Consider the following 13,264-nt stretch of genomic DNA (forward strand, 5'->3'; position numbering starts at 1 on the left):
AACGTGGGTGTGGATGGTTTGAAAGCTACGCAAACTTTAGTGTCCACGCCTTTGAATGTCCCACATGGGGATGCTATTGGGAGCAAGCAAAATGCAATGCCAACCCCCAATAGCAACCCCAACCCGAGACATGGCACTAATGCAGGAGGTGTGCATGTCTCGGGTCCTACCGTGCCCATTGCCTGGGCACGGCTTGCTACGCTTCATGCGCATAATGCGGCCCCAATGGGGCCACCAAGCTTGGATAATACGGCTCAGGTAGGTAGCTCAGCATTGGCCGTGGGCTCAGGTACGCTTCCTTCCTTTGCTAGTCTTTTTGCTTCCACGGGTCTGCCGGCTCAAGGTGGTAATGCGGGCCATGCCTCGGGGCTTAATATCTCGGATAAAATGGTTGAATCTTATGAGGGGGAGGCCTGCATTACCTTTGAGGACACAGAGGTGCAACAGATGAACAAGATAGGGGAAACCCTACTTATTGGAAAGTTCTCTTATGGCAGGCCCGTACTTTCCGTTATAAGAGAACACTTTGCCAAACGCTTAAAGCTGAAAGGAACGGTGAGTGTTGGCTTAGTGGACCCGCGGCACGTATCTCTTGCATTTTCCAATCCAGAAGATTGCATTAATACGCTAGTCAAGGGTCAGATTCTCTTTGACGGGAAGTGCCCGATGAGGCTTTTTAGGTGGACGATGGATTTTGACACGAGGTTTGAGACGTCGCTGGCCCCGGTTTGGGTGTTATTGCCCAACCTTAAGGCCAACTGTTTCTCGGAACCTTGTCTCAAACAGATTGTCAAACCTATTGGAAGGTTTTTACAGGTGGATACGCCTACGGCTAAGTTCACCCGGCCCAGTGTGGCTAGGGTGAAGGTTGAGATTGACTTGCTAAAGCCCCGGTGCCGCAAGATGTTCATCCGATTAGGGACTGCGCGCCCGGATCGGGAGGCCGTGGGGTTTTGGCAGGCGATAGAGTATGAGCGTATCCCCCCGTACTGTTTGAAATGCAGGAAACAAGGCCATTTGGCCAGTAGTTGCCGTGTCCCTGGTGGTGGGGCAGCTCCACGTTCCTCGGCATCACATGTGCCGGCATCAATGGCTGATGCTGGTCCGCTCCCTACCGGGGGGGGTCGGCCAGGACCGAAGATCAGCTATTGTGTTGGATCATCGGGACATGACGGCCAGTCAGAGGAAAAAACAAAGTGAGAAAGAAAAGCAGACAAAAGGTAAGGCCCCGATGGTTGACAATAGTCAGGGGCCGGGTGGTGGTGGTACAGGTAATACGGTATGGCGGGCCCTCTCAGCTGGCCGGACCACCCCGGTGCCGGTTAGTAATGGGTTCGCTGTGCTCTAGGATGAGAGCTTAGTCTCCGAGGAGGCTATTGTGGGGCCGGGGGGTGGCGACTTGCCAACTACCCCGGTTGATAGCAGGATATCCGTAGGTACGGCAGCACCCGGGGCAGGGAATGGCCAGTCGCCTGGCCAGTTGGTATCTTTCTCTTTCACTCCTTTTTCTCATTCTCCTAAGGTTCCCTGGGGCCCGAGAAGGGGGAGGGAAAGGGCTTGGTCAGATTCTGACGTGCCGGTGTCTGGTCATGAGCGTGAGGAGTGGGCCCCGGAGTCGGGGTCAGACTCTGAGGATCGGGTGCTTGCTGGTGTAGGCCCGGTAGGACGTCGGCTTATACATACCACAAAAAGGGGGGGCTCCCCTCACTCGGAGCCGGGTGGTCTATTGTCTATATGAAGATGCTCGTGTGGAATGTGCGGGGGGTGTCCTCCCGGGGTTCGGCACGCAGGATCCGTGTTTTGTTAAGAATGCATTCTCCTGTTGTACTTTGTCTGCTCGAGCCTTTCAGCTCGTCTGATTGGCTTGAGTTTTTTAGAATTCGTTTTAATTTTGATAATGGTTTTGCTTCTAATAATAATAAAATTTGGCTATTTTGGAATAATGACTTGGCAGTAACTTTTGAGAGTCAGACTGAGCAGTGTGTTACGATATCTTGTGTACACTCTACGGTTCTCACGCCTTTCTGGCTCTCTTTTGTTTATGCCAAGACCAAGGTACGCCTCCGGGACCCCCTGTGGGTTGAGCTGAAAGCTATTTTTTCTATGATCCCCGGGGGTGTGCCTTGGGCGGTTGCGGGTGATTTTAACTGTCTGTTAAGTGTGGACGAGAAAAAAGGTGGTCTACCGTATTCACACCGGAAGACTACTGATTTTCAGGAGTGTGTCAGTGCGTGTGACTTGGTCGACGCGGCCTATTACGGTTCCTGTTTTACTTGGTGGAATGGGCGCCGTAGAGAGGCGGCTATATGGATGCGTTTGGATCGGCTCCTCTACACCTTGGTGTGGGAGTCGGTTTTTACGTCATCCGTACGGCATTTGTCAAAGTCTACGTCTGACCACAGTCCGCTTCTAATATCCTTTGAGTTGATAAGTATGCAGGTAATTCCGAAGCACTTTGTGTTCCTGAACGTGTGGATTAAGCACGACGATTTTCTGAGGGTGGTGCGTGATAGCTGGCAGGTTCCTGTAGAGGGGGCCCCTATGTTTGTAATAGCCACCAAGTTGAATAGGTTGGGGAAAGTTCTGAGCACCTGGAGCAAGACTGTATTTGGGGATATCTTTGTGAAGCTCCGGGAGTATGAGGATAGTGTTCAGGCCCTAGAGGCTGCCTTACAGCAACACCCGGAGGATGAGAATGCTTTAATTGAATATAAAAAGGGTGTTGCTTTGTTACAGAAACAGATTGCTATAGAAGAAGATTTTTGGCAGCAGAAGGCGCGTATCACCGACGTTCAGGATGGGGAAAGAAACTCCCGGTTCTTTCACTCAGTTGTTAAGGAACGTAGGCGAAAGCTATATATACACAGAGTGAAGGGTGGTGACGGTGTGTGGCTAGAGGATAGGCAAGGGATTGCTAATCAAGCGGTCTCTTTCTTTGAGCATATGTTCACCGCGGAGGTTGGGGGTTTTGATTTGACTAGGCTGGACTGTGTCCCACGGTTGGTTACAGAGGAGGATAATGAGGTTTTGACGGCGGTGCCTGAGGTGGAGGAGGTGAAGGCGGTGGTAATGCAGATGAACTCTACGAGTGCGGCAGGGCCGGATGGTTTCTCGGGGGCCTTCTATAAGGCTTGCTGGGATATTATTCAGGATGATGTTGTTAGCAAGGTTCGGAGCTACTTTGCGGGACGGGAATTTACCAGGGCTATCACGCACACATCTATCGTCCTGTTGCCGAAGAAGCCGAGTCCGGAGATTTTTGCGGACTACAGACCCATCAGCCTATGCAACTTCAGTAGTAAGCTTATCACGAAGCTCATGGTGGTTCGGATGGCTACAGTCTTGCCTCGGGTGTTGTCACCGCAGCAGAGTGGGTTTGTGGCGGGCCGGTCTATTACAGATAATGTGCTTCTAGCGTCTGAGATGTGCCACGGGTTGAGCTTGCAGAACCGGGACATAGTCCTTAAGTTAGACATGGCTAAGGCTTATGACCGGGTATCATGGTTTTTCCTGACTTCGGTGATGCGCCGCCTGGGTTTCAGTGAGGTCTGGATAGATATGGTGTTCCGGGCCGTGTCTAACGTGTGGTATTCAGTGATTGTGAATGGAGTCAAAGAGGGCTTCTTCACGTCTATGCGAGGTCTTAGGCAAGGGGACCCGCTGTCCCCGACTCTGTTTGTGATTGCAGCTGAGGTCTTGTCGGTGTACATTGCGCGGGTCTATGATGGCACTACGGTGCCCCGGTTTACACAGCCGCCACGGACACCACATATTCACCACCTGGCCTATGCGGACGATGTTATTATTTTTAGTACGGCCAGGTTGAGAGCTATTGAGGTCGTGATTGGGGCGTTAAAGGAGTACGAGGAGATCTCGGGACAGTTGGTGAGCTTTCAGAAAAGTGCGTTTTACATGCACCCTCGTACTCCGGCCCACGAGATTGAGCAGATTTGCCAGGCAACGGGCTGTATGCATAAACAGTTTCCTTTTACATACTTGGGCTGCCCGGTGTATATAGGCCGTAAAAAGTGTATCTACTTTGCCTCGGTGATTGATAAAGTTAAGGCTAGATGCTTGAGTTGGCAATGCCGGCTGCTCTCGAAGGGCGGTAAGGCAATCTTGATCTCTTCAGTCTTGCAGGCCATACCGTTGCACATATTTTCGGCCTGCGCTCCGCTTAAGCAGGTCATACGGGATCTGGAGAGATGTTATGCGAGTTTTTTCTGGAAACAGTCAGGGGGCGCCCGGTACCACTGGAGTTCGTGGAAAACCCTCTCTCGTCCTAAGAAGGAAGGGGGGGTGGGGTTCATGGATTTAGACTTGATGGTAAGGGCGGCCAGTGCTAAATTGTGGTGGAATTTCCGGACAGATCATACTTTATGGTCGGACTTTATGAGGGCGAAATATTGCAGTCGGGTTCACCCGGTTGCTAAGTTGGTTCAGAATAGAGATTCGCACACCTGGAAGAGGATGCTGGCGGTACGTGATGAGGTCGAGGGGGTTCTCACTTGGCGGTTGTTCCAAGGCCGGGTTAGTTTCTGGTGGGACAACTGGTCGGGTCTGGGCCCACTTGGCAGGCTTTATCCACACCGGGGGGTTTCCTACTCCCGGGAGTTGCTTCTAGACTATGTGCGGGATGGCCAGCTTGATTTGACAGGCCACGATGACTTGGCATTTGCTGGGATTGGGGTGGACCTGTCCCGCTTGGGGCAGGGCCCGCGTGATATCCCACTCTGGACCGTGGCGTCCGACGGTATGTTTTCTTATTCCTCTGCTAAGGCCTTTCTTAGGCCTGCTTTGCCCACTGCACCGGACCCGCTCTTAGCTAAGTGTTGGCGCAAGCACCTTCCTTTTAAGGTGTCCTTCCTAGCTTGGAGGGTCTTCCGAGGGCGGCTTCCCACGGATGACATCTTGGCCCGTTTCGGTCATGCGATCGTCTCGAGGTGTCGGTGCTGTCCAGCCCCGGTCCCCGAGTCTATTGATCACATCTTTTATTCTGGGGAAACAGCAAGAGCTGCTTGGAGATATGTTTTGGCGTCCCTCGGCCTCTACTTGCGACACCGAAGTCTTAGGACTTTAATTGCAGGATGGGGTCGGGCGGGGGCGCGTAACCCTCTTTTGTCTTTTGTTGTTTGCAGGTTGCCGTATCTGGTGTTGTGGGAGCTGTGGAAGCACCGTAATGGGTGCATGTACGGCCGAGACACACCCAGCGTTGCACGGGTGATGCATGGGGTGGCAAAGGGGGTGGCGGAATGCCTGTTTAGGCGTTGGCCCGTGCAGCATATCCTGCCCTCTAACTGGAGGACTATTGTGGCATACTTGGAGGCACATGTGCCGAGGCGTGTTATTAGGACGGTCAGGTGGTCTCCCCCGGTTGCCGGGGCGTTAAAGATCAATCTTTCTCGATCTTCGGCAGCTGGGGGGGCTGCGGCCGTGGTGCGCAACCAGGAGGGTGGCTTCTGCTACGGGGTTGCGTGGTCTGGCCACGGGGAGCACGCCCGGGGAATGTTCCGGGCCCTTTTCTCTTGCCTGGAATGGTGCCTGGCCGGGGGAACTACTTTGATTGATATAGAGTCCACTTGGCCGGAGTTGGCTAGCTACGTTGATATCTCTGTTCGTCCGCCGTGGATTCTAGATGATGTTGTGACCAGACTCCGGTTTCTGTGTTCCTGTGGGGTGGTTACTGCTTCTGTGTGCCCGTCCAGGGCCAATATGCCTGCACAGGCGCTAGCTAACTGGGCGGTGGATACGCCGGGGGAGGCCATCTTTCGGAGCCTCAATGATCTGCCACGTAGGGTCCGTGCTTTACTGATACATGATGATGTGCCCTATGTGTTTTTTGATATTGATGATCCCCCGTGATTGTACTTGTACTTTGTTTGATTTGTTGGAAATTTGGAAAAAAGAAAAAACAGGAAAAAAGGAAAAAGAAAAGAAAAAAGGAAAAAAGAAAAGGAAAAGAGATGGAAAAAAGAAAAGAAAAGGCTGAGGGATAGAAAAGAATCGAGTGGAAAGAATGAGTGAAAGAAAAGAATAGAGTGAAAAGAATTGGAGTGAGAAAAAGGAGAGTTGGGAGGAAAAGAAAGAGTGGATGGGAGTTAAAAAACAGTGTGTGAGGTTCTCTGGGGACCGGGAAGCCCTGCTTCGCAGTGCTGAGTCTCAACGTAAGGTGCTGGCGGTACAACAGGGCACCCTAGTCCGGGCTGAACGGTGTGCCGGGCAGGATTATCAAATCCGTTGACCTGGTCAGGCTTGCTGCTGGCCAATAGTAGCTGAGTTCCTTCTGGACTCCGGGGGGGGGACGGGCTATTATTTGGGGGGTTGCTTTTGTTCGTGTCAGCCTGGTATAAACTTAAACACTCACCCGAGATAGATGTAATAGTTGGGTCATGGGAACACGATGCTAGCTTGTTCTATCTTGTTTCTATTTTTGCAGGTGCTGCTTCTTTGACCTCGGAGGCATGAACTGGTCTTGGGCTCTTTTTGGTTTCGCCTTTGCAGGCATCTTTGGAAAAGACCAGGTCTCAACGCCGATGCAAGCGGTAAAAAATTGCATCGTAGCCCGGGCTGAACGGTGGCCGGGTAAGTGTTTTTCAAATCCGTTGGCGGTAGTCCAGGCTTGCTGCTGGCCCATAGTAGCTAATCCCGTTAGGGTTGGTTCTGGTTCGTGCTGGTGCTGATCGGGAACTATCTGTATTTCTGTCTCAGGACTGCGTGCCATTACTGGACTTAAGCCTGCGTGCCATTGTTAGCTGTACATCTCTGCTTTGTCGTGTCTTTGGCTCTACAGGGCAGTCGATAGCGTTCCGGGAAGTGTTGCAGTTGTGGTGCATCCCGGCTAGGCGGCATTATGGTGTGTAGTCGCTGTAGTGCAACTGGCTGGGGGGCCACGTTTGTGACGCGCGAGGCATCTATCCTCGCTACTTGTGCTTCAGATTACATGGTGGGCAGAGATGCAGTTGTGCAGCATCTCAGTCTACTTACTGGTTTTGACATACTCCTGCCTACGATTAGTTAGTGATAGCTAGCATAGGGCTTGGGGCATGCATGTTAGAGCCCCGGGGGCCACTTTATGTTATCTTGTCTTATCTTACTTTTCCTTAGCTTATTAGTAGGATTTAGGCCATGTGGGGCCTAAGTCCATCCGGACCTTGTACTGGCCTTGGCCTTCCTTTTTATTAATAAACTTCTTTAAAAAAAAAAAAATGTAAATGGGTGACAGAATGTTGAATTTGTCTCATTAACCTCTTCCCAATGTTAACTTTATCATAAATTACTAAAGAATAAATGTAATAATTAAATATAAAAAAACAATGATACATGTCATATAGTAATGTTTAAATTAATAAAGGAATGAAGCATCATTAGCCGAAAATTATGTTGTGCAACTGTGTGTACCATGTATAGTGCACACGGTTGCAAAAACGACGTCTTTTTGACTATAAACGTGCGTCCCATTTAAAAAAAAAAAATCAAGTTTAATTCCCGGCAATACATTTTTTTGTGCATAATTTGAATTATATCCACAAATTCATATCTATGTATCCACAAATGCATAATTATATATCCATAAATTCATAACTATATATCCATAGTGAATGAATAACACAAAATCCAGAATGAATGAACTAAATATCCACAATGAATGAACTAAATATCCACAATGTATGAACTAAATATCCACAATGAATGAACTAAATATCCACAATGAATGAACAACATAATGTTGTTGAGGGGAATCGAAACTGAATTTTTAAAAAAAAAAAAAAAATGGAACGCGCGGTTGTAATTAAAACGACGTAGTTTTGCAACCGTGTGCACCATGCATGGTGCACTCGGTTGCACAGCATAACTATCCATGATTAGCTCCTATTACATTAATAAATGAATAAATCTCCCGATATAATTTGCAGGGATAATTTTTACAATTTACTACAACACATATATTATTATATTGTTCCCAAAAATTGAATCTCCAACCTTAAAGACCTCCACGTTCCGGCTCGACAGATTATCTGGAAAAATATAAATCATGCTAATTCTATTAATTGAACACATAGGCTAGATCTTTGAGAGGTTACTTCCGCACTAACTGATGAGACCGAATCATTATTTTTAAATTTTACTCATATGACCAACTGAACTGTCCATGTGAATTATATATATTATTATTATTATTCATGAAAAATGCAATAAGTGTTAACGTTAGGATGTTAAGGTAAAGTAAAAGATTGGTTAAAGAGGCACAAATCACAAAAAGAAGAATGCTGATTGTGCTAATCATGCTTGTCATCATAAAGGCATCTTTACTGCCTCAGAAAGTGGGATTCCTCAGCCCAGTCTGTAGTGGATTCTGTAATGACAAGTTTGACGTGATGTCACCTTTTTCAAACATACTGATTGTTCTTCCATTAATTATTGTTATTATCCTCCCATGAACTCCAAACCTTATCTTAGCCCCCCTTGCCCACGGTCCCTCCTAGATTATTGGGGGGCTGCCTAGCCCTTATCAAAACCTTAGTACTCTTTTCTATTATTCAAGTTTAATTTACTGCTTGTTTCTTTCTTTGGTTGTTGATGTTTCGAGTGAAAACTTGTGGCTTCTTCAGTAGTAAAAAAAATATATATATATTTGGGTTAAAAGTTTTTAATTCATCAATGTATCGAACTGATGGGTGTTGAGATGACTAATGGGAAAAAATTTGCATTAGAATTTGTTAATTACTTGAAGAAAGACTTGCAAAAATGTGTTACGTTGAGCCATCATCAATGAGAGGGTATGTGTGTTGCTTACATCTACTGAGAACAAAATATATAAGATGGTTGATCACGTGACCGGCCTCTTTATGTTTACTAGATTTTGGAGGAAAATGTCTTGATTGTGCCTAAGTTTGGTAGCAACATATGTTTGGGAATTGGGATAAAGGTTTTGGTTGTATCAAGGTGGAGTATATATATGTGATTATAAATGGTATATAGAGTATGTAGTGAGTTGGTTAATTTACGAAATGAAGTTTGTACCAGAAACTCTTAATTAATTAATCTAGTCAATAGACTCATTGTGATGAATCTTCATCGGGAAGTGTGCACCTTACTCGTGGAGAACAAAAACATATTACTAATCACTTGGCATCAGACGGTATCCATCCAACATGTTCAAGGTCTGAGGATGCTTAACACCATCCTCTCTCTGTTCACCAGCCGGGGAAACGCATAAAACAATAGCTATATTTGATATGGTGGTATATATATAGGCTATATATCTTATGTAACTAGAGTATATACATTGAATATTTGAGCTATATCATCAAATTGTTCATGGAAAAAGAAAAAGACTAATCTTCTTATAGGTTTTGATGTGAGTTAGAAGCCTTGTTGCATTGTGAGAGAGAGTCTTATTGGCTAATGGCTAGACATGAGGGCAAGTGGCTTTACAGCCTTTGCAATTGGACAAGGATATACATAAATGATTTTTTTTTTCTATAATAAACAAATGGAGTTTATCACAAGCTAACTCTAGGTTATAAATACAATTAAGAGTTGGTGTGAAAATTCAAAAAAAAAAAAATTATTCATTTTTGAAAAATATTTTTAGTTTTTAGCTTTTGGCATGGAGTAATAATTTTTTTTTTTCTTATTTAGTTCATTCTTCAAAAAAAAAAAAAAAAAAAAAAAAAAAAAACCAAAAATATATCACAAAGTTATTTTGTATGAAATATTTATTATTCTATGTTGATAAATGTAATAACTAAAACTAATGAAATTAGAAGGAAAAAAAAGTTAAAATTTTATAATTTTTTAGAGTACATACCAATCGTTATGCCATGGAACCGAGTTCACCATCCATGGTGAACACGGTCCCAACGGTAACGGTGCACCGTTATCTTTTTTTTTTTTTTTTTCTTTTTCTTCTTAATTAATCGCGCGACTTTGTTTCTTCATTTTCACATTTTGCAATTTCACTTCCATTTCGCGCAAGCTTCTTCAACTTTCATAAAATTATGAACGTGCAGGCATGGATTTATGAATGTGCAGTTATGAAATTATGAATTTTCTTTTATGAGATTATGAATGTACAATTATGAAATTATGAATTTTTTGTTATCATAACAGAAAATTTATAATTTAATAAATATTTTTTTATGCGATTATGAATTTTCTGTTATGGAATTATGAATTTTCTTTTATGAGATTATGAATTTTCTGTAATGAGATTATGAATTTACAGTAAATTCATAATCTCATAACAGAAAATTCATAATCTCATAACATAACAGTCATAATTTAATAAATGTAAATTCATAATTTGAACAAACGGTGCTGTTAACAGCACATTAACTATTTTTTTTCTGTAAAAACGATGTCGTTTAGGCCCATGTTCACCATTCATGGTGAACACGTTTTCAGGATATAATTTGCGATCAGGATATAATTTTCTAAATAGTAACTAAGTAGATGCCATGCCAGTCATCTCATTTGACACCAACTAAAGAGAGACCAGCATGAGAAAAGAATTCAAAAATTATCTTATTTCTTGTAAAAATTTATGAAGACATTTTTTTTATATAAAAACAATCATTTTTTTCATTGATCGAAATTAATTTTTCGTTGACTTCATTTTTTTTAATAGTCAAGCATTGAAAAAACTAGCAGAAGTCATTTTTCAAGTTTTTAAATATTAACATCACGTTTGGTTCACGGAATGAATTTTGAAAGAATAGATCCATTCACAGGAATGTTATTTTATTCATGACCTATTCCTTGAACCAAACATGTCATAATTTTTATATATTATGATAACTTTTTTATATATTATGATAACTTATTTGTTATAAATTTAGAATTTTGATATATTAATAAAGTTCTTTAAAATATTGTTTGTTCTTGCGCATATAGTGCTGATGCAACTTATTTATTTAATAAATTATATTAAACTCAATGACACTGCCAGAAGAAATAGCCAAGTTGCCTTAGAAAATAACAACAACAACAAAAATTAATTAATTAATTACCACCTTTTTTGGCATGTGATTTTGCTGATTACTTAGAATTTTAATAATTTGTTGATGATGACATTATGATCCAGCTTATATTAAATTAGAATATTAATAAATGTACATCGGACCAATTATAATGTACTTAATATAATAGAGTTTGTAAGGAAGAGTAAATTATAGTTATTGTATATGTCAGAAATGTTATGTGAAATCTTTTTTAAGAAGTGTGTTTTATTTAGACTATTATATTAAAGTTTAGTGTAATGTCTCATTCATCATTAATCAAACGGCAAGGGTTCGATCCTTGAATTAACGTTGGGTATGGAATATGTCAATTGTCCCATCTAAAAGAGGTGCCTACAATTCAACATTGTGATTAGTCACTGTGTCTGACGGTGGAAATTCTGAGTACACCCAAAAAATATGTTAATTAAAGAATATAGTAAATATAAGTTTATAATAATAATTATAAAGTCATTAATGTTAGTATTCATTAGTAATATAATTATAAAGGTGTAAGGGTAATTATGTTCAAGAAAAATATAGCTAGTGTGGACAATTTTGTTCAATAAAAATGAAGCATACAATATTTAAAATATAATGCATACGTTTATTAGCATACAAAACACAAAAGTCAGAAATTAAAATGACATGAATTAACACATATAATATTTTTATTTTTATTTTTACATTAGGTTAGACATATCAATAAATAACTTTGTAGTTCAATAACATTCTCTCAAAGGGATAGAAACAAAAAGTCTTCCCCTTTTTTTTTTTTTTTTTTTTTTTGGAAACTTTGCGCTCATTTTGGTTGAGTATTACAATGTTGATTTACATATATTTTATATATTTATTTTTCTTTTTACAAATAAAATATGTTATTTTCTCCTATAAAAATCACATCCATTCTCTGATATGATTTTTAAAAATAAAATGAGTGAATTTTAAAAAGTAATTTGCCTGTGTCCTGTGTGTATAGGGATAGGATCAAATAAAGACAACGTATTCTTATTTTTTTGAATAAAAATTGATAATTGATTTTAGCCACCTATCAAAATTCATTAATGGTTAAGATTTTAGAAAAAAAAAATACGAGTTAATTTTATAGTTATTACAAATTTTCATGTTCGTAATATTTATAAAACTGAACCTACCATTTTTTTTCATTATTTTTTTTAGCAACTCTCAACCATTGATCTACCCAAATGGATTAACCAATCAATCGATCATCACTCTTTACATTGGAGCATGTATCGAACCTTCCCCATATTAAGAACTTCTCTCATTTCCATTACCTTGCTCAATATTATTCCTCTAGACTCTGGTACATTTGATACATAACATGCAATTGATGTTGAGGTTGTAATGTTATATATATAGCATTGGTCATAGTTGATCCTAAAAAATAAGAGCCTTGTTTAATAGTTAAATTTAGACCATCTTCTTAATTTATTTGTATTATATAAGTGCAAATATAAAATAAAAATGCAATATTTATTAAAAAAGCTTTTGTCAAAATATGATGTATAATTAAAATACAAAGTTATTTATTTTTTACCTTGTCTATCAAGTCAAAGTTATTTCCCACATTTTCATTAATTGGACGAAGAAGTGTACATGCATCAAATCCACACTATACTATGTCCATTAATGTTACCTTTGAGTACGTATGCCCCCTTATATTCACGTCGAATAATCAATGTTGTAAAAATTGACCTAGACAGATGACGTTGATTAGATGCTAAGCGATTTCAACTCTAGGCAGCTTTTAATTAGTCGACTGACTAATTAATTAACCGGCCGACTAGGCGTCGAGTTGGGCGCCTAACTCGATTGAGTCGGTGCCCAACTCGGCTGAGTGATTTTTTTTGCCTTTTCAGCTACTCTTTTCTATATTTCTCTAGTCATGTACTCAACTAACTATTTAACATATGCAATTGACTAGTTAGGGAGATTATAACAATCTAACAATCCTAGTCCTGAATAAAAAAAGTGGAGACAATATACTCGGTTGCCTAGACGTTAGGCGTCACTCAGGCACCTGATTAGCACCTAGTGCTTACTGCCACATTGCTAATAATATAGAATTGTTTTAATCTTTATCAATTTTACAAATCAGTTATATATACTTTTACAATTTACTTCTAACACTACCCATCCATACAATTTAACAATATAATATCACTTCTAACACTCTAAACTCTCATCCATACCACAACACAACCTTAGCCATTAACATATTTTTAATATTATTAACAATACTA

At 41.5% G+C, this 13,264-nt stretch overlaps 1 protein-coding gene across 1 annotated transcript; it reads left to right on the top strand.

Annotated features, from left to right (window-relative positions):
• Window positions 1-1,231: 1,231 nt before the first annotated feature.
• On the top strand, window positions 1,232-5,862 carry LOC109178127. Its single transcript, XM_019327675.1, has 3 exons — window positions 1,232-1,321; window positions 1,523-1,660; window positions 2,440-5,862. Exons 1-3 carry the CDS (start codon window positions 1,232-1,234, stop codon window positions 5,860-5,862), a joined length of 3,651 nt encoding a protein of 1,216 aa, XP_019183220.1.
• Window positions 5,863-13,264: the final 7,402 nt, after the last annotated feature.

The sequence above is a fragment of the Ipomoea nil genome, unplaced genomic scaffold (genome assembly GCF_001879475.1).
Source record: "Ipomoea nil cultivar Tokyo-kokei standard unplaced genomic scaffold, Asagao_1.1 scaffold0176, whole genome shotgun sequence".
In the NCBI taxonomy this organism is placed as follows: Eukaryota; Viridiplantae; Streptophyta; class Magnoliopsida; order Solanales; family Convolvulaceae; genus Ipomoea; species Ipomoea nil.

What these genes read in the sequence shown, in the direction of transcription:
- LOC109178127 (XM_019327675.1), top strand. Translation starts at nt 1,232, where the DNA reads ATGGTTGACAATAGTCAGGGGCCGGGTGGTGGTGGTACAGGTAATACG. An exon ending in GCCGGACCACCCCGGTGCCG is followed by an intron (nt 1,322 to 1,522) that starts GTTAGTAATGGG and finishes CATTCTCCTAAG; the next exon opens with GTTCCCTGGGGCCCGAGAAG. An exon ending in TGCTTGCTGGTGTAGGCCCG is followed by an intron (nt 1,661 to 2,439) that starts GTAGGACGTCGG and finishes ATAAGTATGCAG; the next exon opens with GTAATTCCGAAGCACTTTGT.